The 22,292-nt window shown below is 46.2% G+C and overlaps 1 protein-coding gene across 1 annotated transcript in view; it reads left to right on the forward strand.

Moving 5' to 3' along the window:
• The first annotated feature begins 12,273 nt into the window (after nt 1-12,273).
• Nucleotides 12,274-22,292, forward strand: part of LOC143936139 (uncharacterized) — a 43,435-nt gene continuing 33,416 nt past the window's right edge. The window contains exons 1-3 of the mRNA XM_077460509.1: nt 12,274-12,423; nt 14,366-14,743; nt 18,021-18,132. Of these exons, the coding sequence (XP_077316635.1) occupies nt 14,375-14,743; nt 18,021-18,132 (481 nt within the window). The 5' untranslated portion in view covers nt 12,274-12,423; nt 14,366-14,374. The remainder of the gene's footprint in view (nt 12,424-14,365; nt 14,744-18,020; nt 18,133-22,292) is intronic.

Below are 22,292 nucleotides of genomic sequence, written 5' to 3' on the forward strand. Positions count from 1 at the left end.
CAGCTTCACTGCCTTAATAATTACCACAGCTGTTTCATCTGAGGGAAATCCTGAAAACATGACCTGTTGGGGCGCCTTGAGGACTGGAGATGAGAAACACTGGCTCAGAGGGTAAGACCTCTGAATGGTTTGCTGGCGACCTGAGTTCAAATCCCACCAAGGGAAAGCCTTGTGTGTCCTGGGTACTGTGCCATGCGTGAACCCCTTGATGGTGTGATTGAGTAGTAGGAACTATTTCAGACCCACTACCTTACCATCAAGAGGTTCAGGTCCTGTGCAGTACCTGGGGTGAGGCAAAAAATAAAAAAAATAAACTTTTGGGATGGGCTGCCCCAGTAAGACAGCCCATTCTAATAATTTTATATGTTGAAGATTGTGGACTGAAGTGGCAGGGTGTTCACAACCTAATGTGATGCCCACACATGTTACAGGCTTGTGGGGGACCTGGGACAGGAGCAGACTGGTGGGTTGTCCATGGCCTCCAAGCTTTCACTCAGAGTCTACTGTGTTTCTTTGTACTTGGAGTCTACAACACATTCATGGAATCACCCTTGGAGTCTGCAGAACTTTCATGGATTTGAACTCAAGTCTACGGTGCTCTGGGTCAACACACTTATCCTCTGAGCTACTCACCTCCACTCGCTAACTTGTATGTTCTCCCCCCCCCCCCATATAGCTCTACTTCATATTAGGAAGAAGGATCACAGCTTTGGATCTGCTGGAAAGCAGCATTATAAGACAGATTGCCATCCAATCTATGGCGCTCGGCTGCAAGGCATATCGCATCTCTCAGCGGTAGCATTTATTAAGCAATGATTTCCACATCTCTGATAAATAAATCATCACAAGGAGCCAGCGGAGAGGCCAGGAGGACACTACACTGGAGACACTTTGAAGTGAAATATGACAGAGCGCCCAGGGCCTCCTGTATAAAAACATAAAATTGCACTGATTGATGACAGTGGGGGATGCGGGCCTAGACAAATAACACTGAGAAATGGACTCCTTGGGATTTTTTAACCATTTCAGCCCCGGAAGATTTGGCTGCTCAAAGACCAGGCCGTTTTTTGCGATTCGGCACTGCGTCATTTTAACTGACAATTGCGCGGTCGTGCGACGCTTTACCCAAACAAAATTGACGTCCTTTTTATCCCACAAATAGAGCTTTCTGTTGGTGGTATTTGATCATCTCTGCGGGTTTTTATTTTTTGCACTATAAACAAAAGAAGAGCGACAATTTTGAAAAAAAAACACAATATAGATATATTGGAAAAAGCTCTGATGATATCCACATAGGATGAAACAGGCTGGTTGATGCAAGCACGCTGTGAACCGCAGAGTTTTTATATGTCATGATGTGTCTTCTGTCCTGTAAGTAGACTACAATAAATACTTATGTGTTTTACTTTTACGGGCTTCACTATTGTTGCTTTTTTTTTTTCATTGGGGTTTACATTCTGGTGATGATTGCACACTATATCCATCTTCTGGTGTGAGTCCTGATGTTCTTTCTGATATTGATGAACCTGGAGACCTTTATGACCTGTCTATCAAGTTTGAAAAAAAAGAGCGTCAATTTTGAAAAAAAACTGCATTATTTTTTACATTTTGCTATAATAAATATCCCCAAAAAATATCGAAAAAAAACATATTTTTTCCTCGGTTTAGGCCGATACGTATTCTTCGACATATTTTTGGTAAACAAAAATCACAATAAATGTGTATTGATTGGTTTGCGCAAAAGTTATAGCGTTTACAAAATAGGGGATAGTTTTAAGGCATTTTTAGTAATAATTTTTTTTTTTTTTTACTAATAATAGTGTCGATCTGCGATTTTTTTTCGTGACTGCGACATTACGGTGGACACATTGGACATTTCCGACACATTTTTGGGACCATTGTCATTTATACAGCAATCAGTGCTATACAAATGCACGGATTCCTGTATAAATGACACTGGCAGTGAAGGGGTTAACCACTAGGGGGCAGGGTAAAGTGTGTCCTGGGGCGTGTTTCTAACTGTGGGGGGTGTGGCTACGTGTGACACATCACTGATCTCTGCTCCCGATCACAAGGAGCCGAGATCAGTGTCACTGTCACTAGGAAGAATGGAGAGATGCTTGTTTACATTAGCATCTCCCTGTTCTTCTTCCCCGTGAGATGATCGCGGGTATCCCTGCGGTGATCGAGTCCACGGGACCCACGACCCGACTCACGGAGGTCCCGGCCAGTGTGCGCGCCTGATGGCACAGCGGCAAATTTAAAGGGACGTACCTGTACACCCATTTGCCCAGCCGTGCCATTCTGCCGACGTACATCGGTGTGCGCCGGTCGGGAACCGGTTAACTTCACTCTATAAACACCAAAATTTGCAGGATGATAATAATGTGAAGTGGCTGCACAATTACACGACTTCTTCGCCACTTGGTGGACAAATCTGATATTACTTCATGCTGAGTGCTTGCGAAAGAGAAGACTGAACTCAGCTTGCATCTTCTATCAATGTACCTTTCCCTACAAGCCAAATAGTAATTTATTACCCTTCTGCTTTATTCCACAAACATCCATGATTGAGACTCACCAATTGTTCCTTACTCTACAACGCTTTGTAACCCTTTCACCTGTTATTTCCTATACTAATGATCAATTATTGTCACAAGTGTTCAACTAGCCATCCAATAAACAACTTGTTCACTTTTTACTATGAATTCCCACATGTTCCCCAATACAACCCCCCCCCCCCCCCCCCACAGGTCGTTATTTGCCTCCTCCGATGGCTGTGACCTTTAAATATGCAGCCCGGCCAGTAAAAATATTGCAGTGGCCTACCTGCACCAACATTCCATAAAGCTTAATGAGACCTTGCTCCTGCCATACTGGTAAACCCCATTTATCCATGGGCAATAGATGTGCAGTTACAAGGGGCCCGGAGCAAGTGGCAGGGTCTGCATTCCTTTAGACGTGATTTCCCTTTTTTCCATTTCGCATAGCAGGAGATTGTGTCGGGCTCTTTATGGAGCCGGATCGCAGATCTCCGCAGCGGCTCCGGTGGGAATTGCATGGGGGGTCCTGTGTGGCTTTTGGTCCGTTTCATGTCCGAATTCAGCCAAAAATGTGGGGTGAAATCTGACCTGAAATGGTGAATGGAGACGCATTGGACCCTTCTGAGAGCCGGAGTGTGCTCAAGTGTGACCCCAACCTCTGAGAGTATCCCAATAAAAATTGCATTTCTGTTGCAGGGGATGCTCAAATCTGACTAATCTTAGTGCAGACTTCTGGGAATATCATTGAGCCAATCACACAAGCAGGAAATTACGTTTGGGGGGGGCGTTTTGTATACTATCTGTGTACAGAACTCCTCCAGGGTTGTCACATTTCCTTTTACAGCAGCTGCAGAATAAAAAAAGTAATTTTTAATTACATTCAATCACAACATGACCTGTGAAGCAACTGTATACACTATATCAATTTTATAAGTGGAGGTTGGAGGCCGGTATTTTTCTTCAAGCGTGCATTGGACCGACAACAAGGGCAGGTTGGAGGCCAACAATTGTTTTTCCAGGCGTGCGTTGGACCTGCAACAAGTGGAGGTTGGAGGCCGGTATTTTTTTAAGGTGTTTGTTGGACTGGCAACAAGGGGAGGTTGGAGGCCGTTCGTTTTTTTTCAGGCGTGTGTTGGACCAGCAACAAGGGGAGTGCCATGGTTATGCAGTAATCTTTGTCAGCTTACCGCTCCTCCATGTGTCCACCTTTAGAGGCCAGCCACTCTCACCTGACTGCCTATATAATCTTCCCTCAGCATAGCTCCACCTCAGCCTCTGATTAGGAACACTATATTAACCTGTGCATTGCAAGCCAACCTTGCTGATAAACCATTGTGTGTTTAGCTTTCATGTGCAACTTGCTGTGTCTCCTACATCTGATTCCAGTTACCGATCTTGGCCTGTTCTCGACTGTCCCTGTCTGCTTGCGACCCTGACCTTTGGCGTGTTCTATGTTTATCCTTGTCTGCTAGTTGCCACAACCTTTGACTTATCCATTTACTATCCTTGTTATTCCAGTCTGCTGCTTCCTTCTTCTTTCTCCTGTAAGTTTACTGTGAGCGTGAGCTGTGAGACCCTGGGGGCCACAACCTGGAGCCAGACTGCAGCGCAGTCCATCCTCACTACTAGAGGCTCTGGTGAACACCGGCTGGCTCTTAGACTCTGCACCCTGGGGAATCTATGCTCTAGCTCCCAGTGGGATCTGTGTTGGTGCTCCAGTGGTCCTGCTTCCTGAACCTCCCAGAGGTCAATCCGCAGCAGTCAGTCCTACGGTCCACTACCTTATCGGTGCACTCCTGCCTCCTACGGAGTGCATATGTCACCTGGAATCAGGTGACCTGACAGGTATGTTGGAGGCCGGTATTCTTTTTCAGTTGTACGTTGGACCAGCAACAAGGGGAGGTAGTTTTTTATTTTTTTTAGCTGTGCGTTGGACCGGCAGCAAGGGGAGGTTGGAGGCCGGTATGTTTATTTTCAGGCGTATGTTGGACCCGCAACAAGGGGAGGTTGGAGACCAGTATTTTGTTTTCCAGGCGTGTGTTGAACTGGCAACAAGGGGAGGTTGGACGCCGCTATTTTTTTTTCAGACGTGTTGGACCGGCAACAAGGGGAGGTCGGAGGCCAGTATTTTTTTTGTGCGTTGGATCGGCAACAAGGGTCTGGTTGACACCTATGCAGTTTTTTAGTGCATTTTCAGTTTTGCAGAAACACACTACAGTCCATTTAACATGGTTTCCTATGGGTCACGTTCACATCTGCAATTTATGGAAAGGACCTGGGCCTTATTCCTGGTTTTTGGTTCCAAAGATTTCAGTGTATCGAAAACGTGTATTGAAAAAAAAAAGCAAACTGAAACCTGGAATATGCAACCTGCATAGGTATGAACCAGGCCTAAGAGTCCATGATACTACAACTCCTGGTATTCTCTCTGTAGAGACTACTGCGCCTAGAATGCCCCAGCTCTTCCTAATTCTTTGGAGGGACTATACCTCCCAGCATGCCCAAAGACACTGGAGGGGCTGCAATTCTCAACATTACTTTCTAATCTTCTGAAGGATAGTTCCCATTATGATCAATTTAAGACTGAAGAGACTACAACTCCCAGCACACCGTAAGACTCCAGAAGGATTACTACCCCAAGCATGCCCTTCCTAAGGCTCTGGAGGCACTACATGTCCGCTTGTCCTCCCTAAGACTCTGGAGGGACTGCCTCTCTCATCATGTCCTAGCTAACATTTTGGAGAGACTACAGCTAAAAGGATGTATAACTGGGGGGTGGGTTGCGCTATGGATCCTTAAGAGTGAATGTAGAAAGGAAAAGAAAAGAAAAGTTAAAAGGTAAGAGCAGCCTCTATTGATTTCCACCCACGGGTGGAACGATGCAAAGACAAAGGGGGGTAATAGATATGGCGCTTATACCTATATGTGGGGACTAGTAGTGTGTTGGTGTATAAAAATGTATTGTATTGTATAGGTCAATTTTCACATGTGTGGCAATATATAATTCTTAAAGTGCTGACTAATTTTGGGCCAAAGTGTATATAATATATATTTTCCAGCGTGCTGGTTCAAAACCCAAAATTTTAAAATTAAATGAAAATTAAATAAAAATACAATAAACTCAAAGTGCACGCCAATGGCAACAGGTTACAATGTAGCAAACCATATAACTTATTAATCTAAATAGCAATATGCAGTTATTAAAGTATTAATCTAAATGGCAATATGCAGTTATTAGAGTGCGCGTGCAAATAAATTCTTACAGACCTATAGGTGAAGACTAATTGTGATAGCTGGTGGATTAGTCGTGAAAAAAGAATGTTAAAGTATATTACGTATACTGTGGTGCCAAACTATAATAAATAAACATATATGAAATATCACGGTGGTAGCATAAACTGGTCTGATAGTGATGCTTTACATAAATTAGTATAAAATTAATGAAAATTAAAAATTAAAATACCATCTACATGAAGCATAAATGTGCTAAAATGATAAAACACAGAAAAATTAAATAGAATTAAAAAATCCAAAAAAACGTGCAAAATTAGTGCAAGAAAATGTGCAAACAATGCAGGCAAATTTTAAACATTGGACGTGATGGAGCAAGTCTCTATTGGGTGGCGGAAAAAACCGCAGGTGCAGAAAAGGAGGGGGGTGATGTTTTCCAACTGTGTTCTTCACATTCGGTGGCTTAAAAGGGTGTTAAAATTATTATGCTCTCACCAGAAGGAGGACCCCATCCGGGGTGGATCAACATTCACAATATTAGCTATTGTGCGGCTCTCTGGCTTCCTTCCACTTTAAAGATTAGGGATCCCTCGTTCCTCCGTGAGTAGCAATAAGCCCCGTTTATATGGAGTAGAGAAGAGGCACAACCATAGTGTGATACCGTTTTTAAAGATCTTTATTGCAGAAAATAGTTAAAAAATTACTCACAAACAACTGGTTTAAAAGTGCGGTGTGTACAGCTTTTAAAATTCCCGCTGTTGCAATCTCCGTCTGAGCTCGAGGTGTACGCTGCCTGGCCACGCCCTACGCGTTTCGTCACACGGACGTCATCTGGAGCGGCCATTTTCGTACACCTTTCCTGCTTTATAGGGTGTATTGTGCCTGTTGCGCATGCGCGATCAATCGGCGCCATTTTAAGTGAGGGAAATGCCCTCTTACACATGTACTGCTCGACAAGCACTATACGCCAGGGGAATGGAGACGCTGCAACGAAAACAATATCGGACGTATATCGAACCTTATACATAATAAAATAAACTACAGATATATACTGACATTTGTACCGGCATATAAAATAAAATAAAGAAAGCGGATGGTATTAGATGTGAAGGAAGCAGATGGTATAAAAATGTGTAGTTTCAAAATAGAAGTGGGGAAGGTTAGGTATGTTATACTTGTTCATAGTGAGTGAAATGAAGGAAAAAAGTTGGAAATTAACAGGGATCAAACTAAAAAGTGTAAAGTGAAAAGACTTATGATAATAGTATATATATACTAGTGAGAGAGTTATTACTGAAAAAGATGTTACAATCCGAGCGAAAATCCAGGTATAATAGGTATATCATAAAATATGGGAAATGTATAAGAGGAATATGTATAAAATATATATAAGAAAAATTGTATATAAAAAATATATATATAAGAAAAAATAATAAAATAATAAAAATAAAAATAATATAAAAATGAGAAAAAGACACTACAAAATGGGAAGAAAAGGGGAGAAATGTATATATTGAGAACCGGAAAATTTTAAAACCGAAAAATTCAGAAAAATTTAAAATTGCAAGGGGGAGTGGATATGGAAGGGCTTACTTTGCCAGGGGTATGTGTTGATCTAGTTGTATATGTGAAAAATTCTTTTGTGCTTATATAGAGCATTCGCGAGCTTTGTTAAAGGGGGGGGGATCTTACAGAGACCTTCAGCCTTATTCACAAAATTCTTGAATAATTGCTGTATTAGAGGAGATGTCAAAAAATATCAAAAATTATCAAAAATTATCAAAAAATATCAAAAAATTCCCAAAAAATTTTTTTATATTAAAATGGAATAGTATAAAAATAAAGAGAAGTAATGCGTATATGTAAGCAAAGTTGAATGCAGATTAGTGGATAGTATAATAGTCATGGTGGATATCCGTGTGGACCTTGATATGACAAATGGTATATTGAAGTCCCGGTAAAAGTCGGAAGCTCAGATAAAATCAGTGGTATTATCTTATGCGTGGTGTGATAAAATTTGGTGGGATGTGTTATATTCTCTCTACTCAGTCCACATGAATTAAAAAATAGTTAAAAAATAGTTAAAAATAAGTTAAAAAATGGTTAAAAGTTAGTTAAAAAACAGTTGAGGTCCAGGTCTACATTCATTCCTCTAGGGTGTAGCGTATCTAAGTTAAAAATCCACTTAGTTTCATTCTGTGAAATCTTAATAGTCAGTATATATCTGTAGTTTATTTTATTATGTATAAGGTTCGATATACGTCCGATATTGTTTTCGTTGCAGCGTCTCCATTCCCCTGGCGTATAGTGCTTGTCGAGCAGTACATGTGTAAGAGGGCATTTCCCTCACTTAAAATGGCGCCGATTGATCGCGCATGCGCAACAGGCACAATACACCCTATAAAGCAGGAAAGGTGTACGAAAATGGCCGCTCCAGATGACGTCCGTGTGACGAAACGCGTAGGGCGTGGCCAGGCAGCGTACACCTCGAGCTCAGACGGAGATTGCAACAGCGGGAATTTTAAAAGCTGTACACACCGCACTTTTAAACCAGTTGTTTGTGAGTAATTTTTTAACTATTTTCTGCAATAAAGATCTTTAAAAACGGTATCACACTATGGTTGTGCCTCTTCTCTACTCCATATAAACGGGGCTTATTGCTACTCACGGAGGAACGAGGGATCCCTAATCTTTAAAGTGGAAGGAAGCCAGAGAGCCGCACAATAGCTAATATTGTGAATGTTGATCCACCCCGGATGGGGTCCTCCTTCTGGTGAGAGCATAATAATTTTAACACCCTTTTAAGCCACCGAATGTGAAGAACACAGTTGGAAAACATCACCCCCCTCCTTTTCTGCACCTGCGGTTTTTTCCGCCACCCAATAGAGACTTGCTCCATCACGTCCAATGTTTAAAATTTGCCTGCATTGTTTGCACATTTTCTTGCACTAATTTTGCACGTTTTTTTGGATTTTTTAATTCTATTTAATTTTTCTGTGTTTTATCATTTTAGCACATTTATGCTTCATGTAGATGGTATTTTAATTTTCATTAATTTTATACTAATTTATGTAAAGCATCACTATCAGACCAGTTTATGCTACCACCGTGATATTTCATATATGTTTATTTATTATAGTTTGGCACCACAGTATACGTAATATACTTTAACATTCTTTTTTCACGACTAATCCACCAGCTATCACAATTAGTCTTCACCTATAGGTCTGTAAGAATTTATTTGCACGCGCACTCTAATAACTGCATATTGCCATTTAGATTAATACTTTAATAACTGCATATTGCTATTTAGATTAATAAGTTATATGGTTTGCTACATTGTAACCTGTTGCCATTGGCGTGCACTTTGAGTTTATTGTATTTTTATTTAATTTTCATTTAATTTTAAAATTTTGGGTTTTGAACCAGCACGCTGGAAAATATATATTATATACACTTTGGCCCAAAATTAGTCAGCACTTTAAGAATTATATATTGCCACACATGTGAAAATTGACCTATACAATACAATACATTTTTATACACCAACACACTACTAGTCCCCACATATAGGTATAAGCGCCATATCTATTACCCCCCTTTGTCTTTACAGCTAAAAGGATGCCCTTCCTAAGACCCTAGAAGGAGTTTAACTCCCAACATAAACTTTCTATAACTATGGAGGCACTTAAACTCCCAGTATGCCTTTGCTAGGTCTGTGGTATGAATGCACACCCTACCCAAAACTCTGGAGCAACTACAACTCCCAGCATGCCATACCAGAGACTCTGGAGAGACCACAACTCCCAGAATGCTCTACCTAAGAGTATGGGGGGATTACAACTCTCAGCATGCCCCAAGACTCTAGAGAAACTAAAACTCCCAGCATGCACTAAAACTCTGGAGAGACTACAACGTCCAGCATGCCCTAAGACTCTGGAGAGACTACAACATACAGCATGCCCTACCTAAGACCCTGGAAGGAGTACAGCTCCCAACATGCCCTTCCTAAGACTCTGCAGGACTAAAACGCCCAGCATGCCCTACTCAAGACTCTGGAAAGACTGCAACTCCCAGGATACCCTAAGACTCTGGAGAGACTACTACTCCCAGCATGCCCTGCCTAAAACTCTGGAGGGACTAAAACTCCCAGCATGCTCTACCCAAGACTCTTGAGGGACTGCAACTCTTAGCGTGTCCTTCTTTAGACCTGAGAGGGATTACAACTCCCAGCAGGTTCTTTCTAAGCCTATGAAAGGACTACAACCCCCAGCATGCCCTACCTAAGACTCAGAGCAAGTTCTTAGACTGGGAAACTACACCACCCAGCATTCCATTCTTAAATCTCTAGGCGGGGGTGTAGTGTCACAGTTTGATGCCTATCACAGGATGGTGCGGAAGTGACGTTGTTGCGTACTGCGCATGCGCGATGCGCTCCAAACGCTCGCGCCGTGCGTTCCAACATAGTTTCGGCAATACAGTTCAGCGAAACCATCACATAATGTTACGGAAGTGATGTTACACACAACACAAACACGGGCCACGTTGTTGCGTACTGCGCATGCGCGATGCGTTCCAAACACTCGCGCCGTGCGTTCCAACATAGTTTCGGCAATACAGTTCAGCGAAACCATCACATAATGTTACGGAAGTGAAGTTACACACAACACAAACACTGGGCCGTTCGTTACAACACTAATACTTCCCTTGTTACCTAGTAGGTTTTGCATTGCTGGGACTTGTAGTGCCTATCCTGAGCTACATGCTTCAATGTTCAGTGTCCTCATCCCTATCCCCATGCTTCAATGTTCAGTGTCCATCCTTATCCCCGTGCTTCAATGTTCAGTGTCCTCATCCTTATCCCCGAGCTTCAATGTTCAGTGTCCATCCTTATCCCCGTGCTTCAATGTTCAGTGTCCTCATCCCTATCCGCGAGCTTCAATGTTCAGTGTCCTCATCCTTATCCCTGAGCTTCAATGTTCAGTGTCCTCATCCCTATCCCCATGCTTCAATGTTCAGTGTCCTCATCCCTATCCGCGAGCTTCAATGTTCAGTGTCCTCATCCTTATCCCTGTGCTTCAATGTTCAGTGTCCTCATCCCTATCCCCATGCTTCAATGTTCAGTGTCCTCATCCCTATCCGCGAGCTTCAATGTTCAGTGTCCTCATCCTTATCCCTGTGCTTCAATGTTCAGTGTCCTCATCCCTATCCGCAAGCTTTAAATGTTCAGTGTCCTCATCCTTATCCCTGTGCTTCAATGTTCAGTGTCCTCATCCTTATCCCTGAGCTTCAATGTTCAGTGTCCTCATCCCTATCCCCCTGCTTCAATGTTCAGTGTCCTCATCCCTATCCCCGAGCTTCAATGTTCAGTGTCCATCCTTATCCCTGTGCTTCAATGTTCAGTGTCCTCATCCCTATCCGCAAGCTTCAATGTTCAGTGTCCTCATCCTTATCCCCATGCTTCGATGTTCAGTGTCCTCATCGAAGCAGGGGGATAAGGATGAGGACACTGAACATTGAAGCTCGCGGATAGGGATGAGGACACTGAACATTGAAGCAGGGGGATAGGGATGAGGACACTGAACATTGAAGCTCGGGGATAAGGATGAGGACCCTGAACATTGAAGCAGGGGGATAGGGATGAGGACACTGAACATTGAAGCAGGGGGATAGGGATGAGGACACTGAACATTGAAGCACAGGGATAAGGATGAGGACACTGAACATTGAAGCTCGCGGATAGGGATGAGGACACTGAACATTGAAGCATGGGGATAGGGATGAGGACACTGAACATTGAAGCACAGGGATAAGGATGAGGACACTGAACATTGAAGCTCGCGGATAGGGATGAGGACACTGAACATTGAAGCACGGGGATAAGGATGGACACTGAACATTGAAGCTCGGGGATAAGGATGAGGACACTGAACATTGAAGCACGGGGATAAGGATGGACACTGAACATTGAAGCATGGGGATAGGGATGAGGACACTGAACATTGAAGCATGTAGCTCAGGATAGGCACTACAAGTCCCAGCAATGCAAAACCTACTAGGTAACAAGGGAAGTATTAGTGTTGTAATGCACGGCCCAGTGTTTGTGTTGTGTGTAACTTCACTTCCGTAACATTATGTGATGGTTTCGCTGAACTGTATTGCCGAAACTATGTTGGAACGCACGGCGCAAGTGTTTGGAACGCATCGCGCATGCGCAGTACGCAACAACGTGGCCGTGTTTGTGTTGTGTGTAACATCACTTCCGTAACATTATGTGATGGTTTCGCTGAACTGTATTGCCGAAACTATGTTGGAACGCACGGCGCGAGCGTTTGGAGCGCATCGCGCATGCGCAGTACGCAACAACGTCACTTCCGCACCATCCTGTGATAGGCATCAAACTGTGACACTACAGGGGCTACAACACTCACACTACAAACTATATTCCCCTCATTAAAGCTCTGAGACAGCTGAGCGCTACTGCGCATGCTCCGACCTTGCTCCCGGGTCCCCGCCCACTGCCCTGAGCCATGTGACCCGCTCTGCAGTCCCCGCCCACCTCCGACAGGAAGTAGGGAGGACTTCCGGGTGGTGGGCGGAGCGTTGCACAGATCTGCTTCCCCAGAGTGTTTTATATCATATTAGATCGGTATGTATGAGGGACACCCGGGGGAAAAATGAGTGCATGGGGACACCGAGGGGGCTCTGCTCAGTACCGGGTACAGCTCTACTCAACTTATGCCGCCTCCTCCCTTTAAAACCGAACATATATTGATTACACAGGTTCTGGGGCTAAATGAATGCAGATAAGGCACCGAGTGAGTTTAATTACCACCTTAATCAGCCACAGGACCCGTGTAATTCATATGTGTCCGGGTTTAAAGGGATGAGGAGGGAACCCTCCCCCCAGCACAGGTCCACCGACTCTCATAGACCAGTGTTGGCGAACCTCGGCACCCCCAGATGTTTTGGAACTACGTTTCCCATGATTCTTCGCTACACTGCAGAGTGCATGAGCATCATGGGAAACGTAGTTCCAAAGGTGCCAAGGTTCACCTGCACTGTCATAGACTGTCAGTGGGGTCCTGACACCCTCCATGGGAGAGGGTTGCCACCTGTCCGGGAATCACCCGGGCGCCACGGGTTCTGAATCCTCTGCCTGCCCGAGGCCCGGACACACCAGTGGCAATCCTCCTCTCCCTGCTGCCCCCTTTCACACAGACACGACTTAAAAGTCAGGTGATTTCAGGGAATGCCAGTGTTACCTTGAGGTCTGCGGACTATGAAAGTTGGACCAAACTAGTACAGGGACTGAAGTCGCACGGGTATGAATGATTGCTTTTCATTGGGAATCCGGGGGGGGGGGGCAACTTGTCATGTGACTTTGCAGTCCCAAGTCGCACAAGTGTGAAAGGGGCCTTACTGTCGGCTTCCAGAGCTTTATAACTATAATAGAAGAGGGAGAGGCGCTTTAACTCGCTGCGCGTGCGTCAGCATCCTCGCCTCCTCCCCTTGTGCAGCCTGTCTCTGCAGCCGCGCATCGGGGCAATGTCTCACTGCCTGTGATTAGCACAGAGCTGCGCCGACTCCCTGGTGGGCTCTGCATGGGGAGCATGCGAACACGCTGAAGCTCGGCCTTGCGGCTGTCCCGATAGAGAGAGTGAGGAACACAGAAAACAGTGACAGCCCGACCGAGAGCTCCATCAGACATCCCAGCTGGACGGGGGAGGGGGGGTTGCCTCCTCCTCCTCTGCTAATGTGAGTCCCCCCTCACCCTCCGGGGGGCTGCTATGTGTGTATGGCTCTGGATCTGTTCACAAACACTACACACCATTCACCATCCCCAGAGGGAGGAGGGGGAAGCAGTGCCTGCAGTCTTCCTCCCCTCATCACCCCTCTGCAGTCCCCCAACTGGGGGGTCTTTTTTTAATTGGTGAGGGAGGGAGGAGAGTTCCCATGTTCCTGGATGGGTGTCCCCTATTATCACCCCCTGCAATCCTCATAGCTGGGGGTCTTCTATAACTGGAGGGGGAAGAGAGGGGAATTAGGGTATTGATATCCCTTCTATTTCCCCCCCCCCCCCCCCACACACACACAGTCCTCCTAGCTGGGGTCTTCAATAACTAGAGGGAAGTTCCTGGATGGGGGTCCCCTATTATCACCCCCCTGCAATCCTCCTAGCTGGGGGTCTTCTATAACTAGAGGGAAGTTCCTGGATGAGGGTCCCCTATTATGGCCCCCTGCAATCCTCCTAGCTGGGGGTCTTCCATAACCAGAGGTAAGTTCCTGGATGGGGGTCCCCTATTATCACCCCCCTGCAATCCTCCTAGCTGGGGGTCTTCTATAACTAGAAGGAAGTTCCTATGTTCCTGGATGGGGGTCCCCTATTATTTTGAATCTTTTACATTACTATAATAAATACTGCAGAAAAAAAAGTGCCATGCACCACTGAAGTGTTCAGGTTTGGCTTGACGAAAAAGTGGCAACCCTAGGTGGGGCTGTACTGTAGATAAATACACAGTATTGGGGGGTGTCAATGTCTACCATTGCCGTTGTTTCTGTATCTTGTTGACATTGTTTCCTGTGGGCAGGTGCTGGTGATGGAGGAGCCCGGAGAAGGGGTTTCGGCCCAGGAGACGGAGGTCCTGTGTGTGACGGACCCTGACCGCAGCGAGGCCGAGCTGGCCTTCCAAGTCTATAAGATGCTGGACGGGAACGAGGCCTTCAGCAACGTGTCTGAGTACCACATGGTGCCGGTCCAGGCGGCTGACGGCTCCATCATCGGAGTCCAGGTGACGGGCGTACAGAGGGGGGAGGAAGGCAGCCCCAGTCTCCTGCCCACCCAGCTCATCGAATTCAACAACGCGGGGGAAGCTGAGCAGCCCCAGGCTGAGCAACTGCTGCCAGAAGAGAGAGAGACCCCAGCCGACCCCCCAACGGATGACCCCGCTCAGGCCGGGGCTGTACAGGTAGGTTGGCTGCCTGCATAATACATCCATTTCATCACTGTCAGGGCTCGTTCTCACTAGCAGTTAGGGAGGGGAGTGTAAACCCCTATGGTTGAGCCACACTTCTTCCTCTAAACACTACCCCTTCTTTAGCCAGGGAGCGATTGGGAGCTTTCAGTTACTGGTAACCGTGTCGGGAGCATGCAACGCTTGCACTCTAGGCACAGCTGTATGGACGGCAATTCATTCAAATTCTCAGCACTGAGAGGCCACATATTTGCGTACGACTGCCACCAAGGGGTTAAATTCTATGAGACTTTTTACACCACTGCGCTATTGGTGCGGTGTGTTTTGAAAAGTCCCGCATGCTGCACCTTTGGGCAAAAACACACCTGCGATTTGCGTTTTTGAGTCATCCATCCATTTTCCACAGGAGCAGGCCCCCGAAAATGCACCAGAAATGCAGGGGAAATGCAATTTTGCTACAGAGCAGTGTGAAAGGGGCCCTAAAGTTACACCCAAGCATATAAATCCCCCAAAATAAAAAATATTAAGCCCTATACCCACCCCCCACATATACGCACGTGTAAACGTACGCAGCGGAGTGCCCCTCCCTGAAAGCTTTGATTATGATACACGTCTTACTGCCGCGCATGCCGGAATAAGAGCAATAATTCTAGCAACAGGCCTTCTTTGTGTCGTATCCCCACCCCCACTATGCATCATGGGCTCCACTTGCTCATCTGCGGTCCTGGGGGCCCGGCATAGCGGGTTTTGTTGACCCAGAAGTGAGGTGTGATGTCACTTCTGGGTCCCCGTTGATAGTTTCTCTGGCCATCAAGGCCGGGAAAGACAATAATGCAGTGCAATGTGCATTGCATTACATTCAGTGGAGCACAGGAGAGACATTGAGGGTGTTTTAGATAAAAAAAAATTTTTTTGCAAATCTCTTTATTGAGTATAAGACATACAAACAAACAAACAGCAGTAAACCTGCCACAGCTTTGGGACTAGACCCACGCAGGGGCCAGAGCCAGCTGGCAATTTGGCTGCTTCCATCATTAGTGACATACATCAGTAGCACGTCCAGAAGAAAAGAACAATCAACCTAGTGCTGTATTGGCTCCTGCTCAACTGAAATAACTAAGGATCAGATCTTTCAGTTGAGACCCAAGAGACAATAATAGAGATCAAATAAACCCATATCAGAGATTACAATACAAAAAAAGTCACCCAAAGTGTCAAAATCACATTCACCCGTAGAGTGGTATTATGTATATGCTCAATCAGCCTGCGGTTGCCGTGGAGGCCTCAGCTAGCCATTTGGTCCACACTCCATCGTATTTTTTGGGGCATCCTCTATTTTGGTAGGTTTCCTTATAGAGTGGTAGTACTTTATTGACATGTGTTTTCCATATCAATATTGATGACGGGGCACGTTTTTTTCCAGCAGTGATCACTTTCCTGGCATAGAAAATCAGGAGCGCTATGAGAGTTCTCTCCGCTATCCTGGGGGCTAATTCTTCTACTAAGTCTAGAAGGCATATCTGTGGGGTTGGGGCTATTTCTATTCCCACCACTTCTTGTATTACAGATAGTACTTGTGACCAGTAGCTTTTAATTGCTGGGCAGCACCAGAAGATGTGTATAAAGTTGCTGGATCCCCGGTACACCTCCAACACTCCGAGGACAGGGAGGTTCTCATTTTATGCAGTCTATACGGGGTAATATATGCCCGGTGTAGTATTTTGTATTGTATGAGGCGGTCTTGAAGTGAGACCAGGATTTTGAAGGGAAAGTCCCTCATGTCCTCCCAATCCTCGGAGTCCAGTCCCGGGATGTCTTGTGTCCATCGCTGACGGAGCTTTGACAGATCTGGAGAGGAAACTCTAAGGAGATGTGCATAGAGGACTGAAGTCGGTTTTGGAGTAAAATATGCGGCGCACTGTTTGGGATCTTTATTTGGCTTAAGGATTTGAATAATGTGCGCGTCTTCCATGGAGGGTGGCAGCCCCCCCCAGACATTGGGTATACAGGTCTGCCAACAGGGGGGCTAGGAGATCCGCATGAGACCGGTAGAATTTGACGGGTAGACAATCAGGGCCCGGGGCCCTCCCAGTTGCCAATGAGTTAATAATAGCATGTACTTACTCTGCGGTGATAGACCTGACCAGATGTGACCTCTCCTCATCTGAGAGCCACCACAGAGCCAGGGTGTCTAGAAGAGGCGCCAGGAGTCATATCCCGAGGGAGCGTGGTACTCTATAGTGTCATGCTAAAGGGTCTGAAACTCCTTCAGGATACCCTCTTGGGATGTAATAGATTCACCTGTAGGGGAGAACAATTCGGGGATCAGAGTCATAGGGGTGTCGTGATGAGACATCATTGCTAGCAGTCTACCATTTCTATCACCCTGCTCAAAGAATCTTTGGTGTGGAATAACTCTAACTGTGTGACCTCAGTGAGATGGAGTTGGAGATCTCTTTTGGTGGACTGCAGCCGTTCGAAATTGGAGACCGAGGGGTCAGACCTGTAAGTGACTGATGCTTCCTAAATCTCCCCCTCCAACCACGTTATGCTGGCATGTTGATTTACCTTCACCACCTTAATTGCTGACATATAATGTTCTCTAGTGAACGCCTTGATGGCGTCCCAGACTGTGGGAGGAGAGGATGCCCCAGCATTATGTTCCCAAAATTCACGTAATGTTTGTGGGGTCTGCCCTGATATCTTGTTGTGGGAGATCCAGTGGGCCCCAAGGCGCAACATGGAGCCACTGCGTTTTTCTCGGGTCCGCATAGTGATCTTGAGGGGGGCGTGATCAGAAAGTCCACTAGGTAGGTAGGTTGCCTCCACTATGTCAGTTAACATAAGTTGATTTGCGAACGCGTAATCAATTCTGGAGGAGGTTTTATATGAGGTAGAAAAACATGAGTAAGCTTTAGTCTGGGGATGTAACTATTTCTGTTTCCGGACAGGATCACCTTGTCAGGTTTCCAGCAGACAAACCTTCTCATTCCTGAGGAACTACAATGCTTGTCTGCTGTAACCTGTGAAGGTAATTCTGCACGGAGTAGAGCTTTAATATTTAGTTATGGGAGGAAACGATCTGGTCAGTGAGCAGCCTGACACAACTCAGATGTTTGCCCTTCTAGAAACTGGTGAAGGCAATCCTACCTGGAGTTGGTCTTTTATCTGTAATGCCAGTCTGTAAGTGCGGAGATGGGTGGCTTCAAGCCTCCAGGTAACAAGAAGGTGCTACCCTATTCTTTTAAAAGTTTAATTTCTTTCCCGATAGGAGTTGGATGGCCATGACAGTTCACAGATATCTGCTGCCGCTGTTGCACTGGAGGAAACTTCTGAGCAGAATGAGCCAATTCCACAACCTTCCGCAGACCTGGAGAAGCAAGGTATGGCTGTATTGTGCGGTGACCAAAAAATCTGGATGAGTTTATATAGTTTGATTACTGCATCTTCACTGTGTGCTCTCTCAAAGGGCCTGCATAATAGAAACAATTACTGTCATGGTATTGGGGGTGGAGGCATGCCCACATGGCCTCCCGCATGGCAGTGCAGGTCATTAGTGATCTATGGAGAGGCGGTCTTATTGTGTCATGACCGGAAAAAAAAAAATCATCATTTGTGTTTAGTAGTTTATTCGGGTTTATAGCACTTGTCACACCTGCCGGGGTCTGTACTTACCTTCACTTCCTCACCTCTCCTATGGGGCTACCCCTCCATTCTCATCATCAATTGGCAATAGCCAGTATTGTTAGCAGCTGCATGCTTCATGGTAGTGGTCTCCAAACTAGATCCCGTGGGCCAAATGCAACCCTTTGCAGGCCTTTATCTGGCCCTTGGGGCTCTGTTCACTGATATGACGCACTATTCCTCCCACTGATACCAACAATAGGGTGCTATTCCTCCCAATGACACCAACAATTTTGGAGCTATTCCTCCCAATGACATCAACAATAGGGCGCTATTCCTCCCACTGATGCCAACAATAGGGCACTGTTCCTCCCACTGACACCAATAATGGGGTGCTATTCCTCCCACTTACACCAACAATAGGGCGCTATTCCTCCCACTGACACCAAGAATGGGGTGCTATTCCTCCCACTGACCCCAAGAATGGGGCGCTGTTCCTCCCATTGACACCAAGAATGGGACGCTGTTCCTCCTATTTACACCAATAATGGGGCGCTGTTCCTCCCACTGACCCCAAGAATGGGGCACTGTTCCTCCCACTGAGACCAAGAATGGGGCGCTGTTCCTCCCACTGACACCAAGAATGGGGCGCTGTTCCTCCCACTGACACCAAGAATGGGGCACTGTTCCCCCCACTGACACCAAGAATGGGGCGCTGTTCCTCCCACTGACACCAAGAATGGGGCGCTGTTCCTCCCACTGACACCAAGAATGGGGCGCTGTTCCTCCCACTGACACCAAGAATGGGGCGCTGTTCCTCCCACTGACACCAAGAATGGGGCGCTGTTCCTCCCACTGACACCAAGAATGGGGCGCTGTTCCTCCCACTGACACCAAGAATGGGGCGCTGTTCCTCCCACTGACACCAAGAATGGGGCGCTGTTCCTCCCACTGACACCAAGAATGGGGCGCTGTTCCTCCCACTGACACCAAGAATGGGGCGCTGTTCCTCCTAATGACACCAACAATAGGGCGCTATTCCTCCCACTAACACCAAGATTGTGGCGCTATTCCTCCCACTGACACCAAGATTGTGGCGCTATTCCTCCCACTGACACCAAGATTGTGGCGCTATTCCTCCCACTGACACCAAGCACGGGGCGCTATTCCTCCCACTGACACCAAGCACGGGGCGCTATTCCTCCCACTGACACCAAGAATGGGGCGCTGTTCCTCCCACTGACACCAAGAATGGGACGCTGTTCCTCCTAATGACACCAACAATAGGGCGCTATTCCTCCCACTAACACCAAGATTGTGGCGCTATTCCTCCCACTGACACCAAGATTGTGGCGCTATTCCTCCCACTGACACCAAGATTGTGGCGCTATTCCTCCCACTGACACCAAGAATGGGGCGCTATTCCTCCCACTGACACCAAGAATGGGGCGCTATTCCTCCCACTGACACAAAGAATGGGGCGCTGTTTCTCCTACTGATGCCAAAAATATTGCGCTATTCCTCCTACTCACACTTTTGCCCTGCGATTTACGCTCACTGTGGGTGTAGCACAGTGCACCTGTGTCTTTCCTGCAGGTTAGCTGCACTTTGCCATAGACTTCTATTATATCCTGCAGGTGTGGTGCGCTTTTTTCAGTTGCATTCAGATGTTTTGGTGCGCTTTCATAATGCACACCAAACTCACATGTAATAACAGAAGTCTATGGCTCAGTGCAGGTAACCCACAGGTGCTCTGTGCTCCACCTGCAGATCAGATTGAAAGCACCCCAGTAATTACTGCAGAAGAGATGTGCCCCATATATAAACTGTGATTTTAGAATATAAAGTGAACTTTAATAATATTCTTCCATTCACGAATTTCCTTTGCTACAGGTACTGCCAGCTGTTGCTGTCCCAGGCAGAGTGCAATTGGTATCACTCCACCTGTGACAGGAGCCAGCCTATACAGGAAGTTTTGAAATGCTTATGCGGCTCTCCTTCCTCTGCAGCGGTGCTTCCTCTAGCGTCAGCTCTATTCAGAACATTGATGCTCTGGGAGGGCGGGTCGGGAACCTGAGATCTAGGCTTGCCGACCTGCCATCCTGGATCAGGAGGTCACGGGCCACATTAGAAGGCGGGCCGGCGGTTGGGCCCCCTGATGTACACTCCTCACAATGGATGGACCTTCTATTACTAGATAGATCTCACTGCGCTTTTTAGGGTTGGACCTGCTATGTATCCTGTCACCTACTTGACCATTCACATGTACCAGGATACGATTCCTTCCAATGCCATGCACCGCCACTCAAAAAACAGTATCAGGAAAAGGTTAATCGCACAAAGCAGCCGACTTTATTAAACCATACAAAACCTTACAATTACACTCACATGTATATGTGCCTAAGGACCAGCACCAGCTACATAACAACCCTTATGTTTAAGATGGCCTGTGGATAGGATGTAATGTGTATTGGCTGGGTATTGTCTGTAATTGGATGTCTTCAGGAAGGTTACTGCCGTTGTTAGGCCTCGTACATGGGTGATGACCGAGTTTACCCGCAGGGGGATGCACAGGGGTTCCGTGCATCCCCATGGGGGAGTCCCATTAAAATCAATTGGGACGCAGCGGTTGGACGGACACAGCCACTGCTTCCAATGAGACATCTGTGTAGGTGATGGTGCGCGGCCCAAAATGCACCCTGACCAATGTCACATTGGGATCACCGGCTGTGTCAGTGCATCCACTGCTTTCCAGTTGACTTTAATGGGGCTGTCCGCATGGAACATCTGCGCATCCCCATGCACGTAAACACAGCCCTCACACGGAGCACGGATGCGTACACCCTATGTGAACAAGCCCTTCATGTAAATGTTATTAACAGGGTGCATTTGATTTAAATCAAGTCGATTTAAATCATAATTTTTAATGAGCAACTGTCATCTCTCTTTTCTAGCAAAAAACAAAACAAAACAGATTTTAACTTGTAAACAAGTCAGAAAAATAGGCCTTAAGTGGTTAAAGAACAACGGTCATCTCTGTCTCGCTGCGGCTCCTCCTCTGACCCGCTGTTTACTCACCGACAGTCCTATTCACTTTAATGGGATGGCTGGTGAGGCGGCAGTGACACAACAAGGTGAGAGATGTGGCGGCAGCAGGTGAGTGGATGCCCGCTAACAGGTGCTGCCATGATGGATCTGAAATGACAGGTGCTCTTAAAATGTAAGGCCTTAATCTTGCTGGTAGTTAGAATCTTTAATATTTGCAAACAAAATTAAGGTTTCTTATTTAGAATAATAAGCTGTCAGGCTAGTAAAACAGCGATGTCAGAACCAATTCAATAATACAGTTTTTGTAGTGTACATAGATTTGCAAAACAATGGGAATAAGGAATATTCCTCAACTTTGTTTTATTTTATGGTTACTGTGAAATTGTTTGAATGCAGTGCATGTTATCTCAGCTTGCAGAGCTTGGATTCATTGAATGAGTTTACAAAAAATTTAAATATTGCAGAATATACAGTGTCATGCTGCATAACTAAGCTCCATTTCATGCTGAATAAACTAAATTATTAATGTATCTTAAAGCAGAGTTTCACCCAAAAGTGGAACTTCCGCTCGTTGTACTCCTCCTCCCCCTCCGGTGCCACATTTGGCACCTTTCGAGGGGGGACAGGATACCTGTCTTTCACAGGTAGCCTGTTCCCACTTCCGGGAAGCCTCAGCCGCAGGTATTGATGTCACCGGCCAGGCTCCCTCCTCCTACCCCGGCCACAGGGCCAGTAGGAGAGAGAAGAGGAGCAGTAGTGTTCCTGGCGTGTTCCCTTACTCGCAATGAAGGCGGCATGCACCCAGCAGTTGATGGCTACATCAGCTGCGGTGCCGACATCGCTGGACTCCAGGACAGGTAAGTGTCCGATT

The sequence above is a fragment of the Lithobates pipiens genome, unplaced genomic scaffold (genome assembly GCF_037356315.1).
Source record: "Lithobates pipiens isolate NorthernLeopardFrog02 unplaced genomic scaffold, aLitPip1_a1.2 Scaffold_28, whole genome shotgun sequence".
NCBI lineage: Eukaryota > Metazoa > Chordata > Amphibia > Anura > Ranidae > Lithobates > Lithobates pipiens.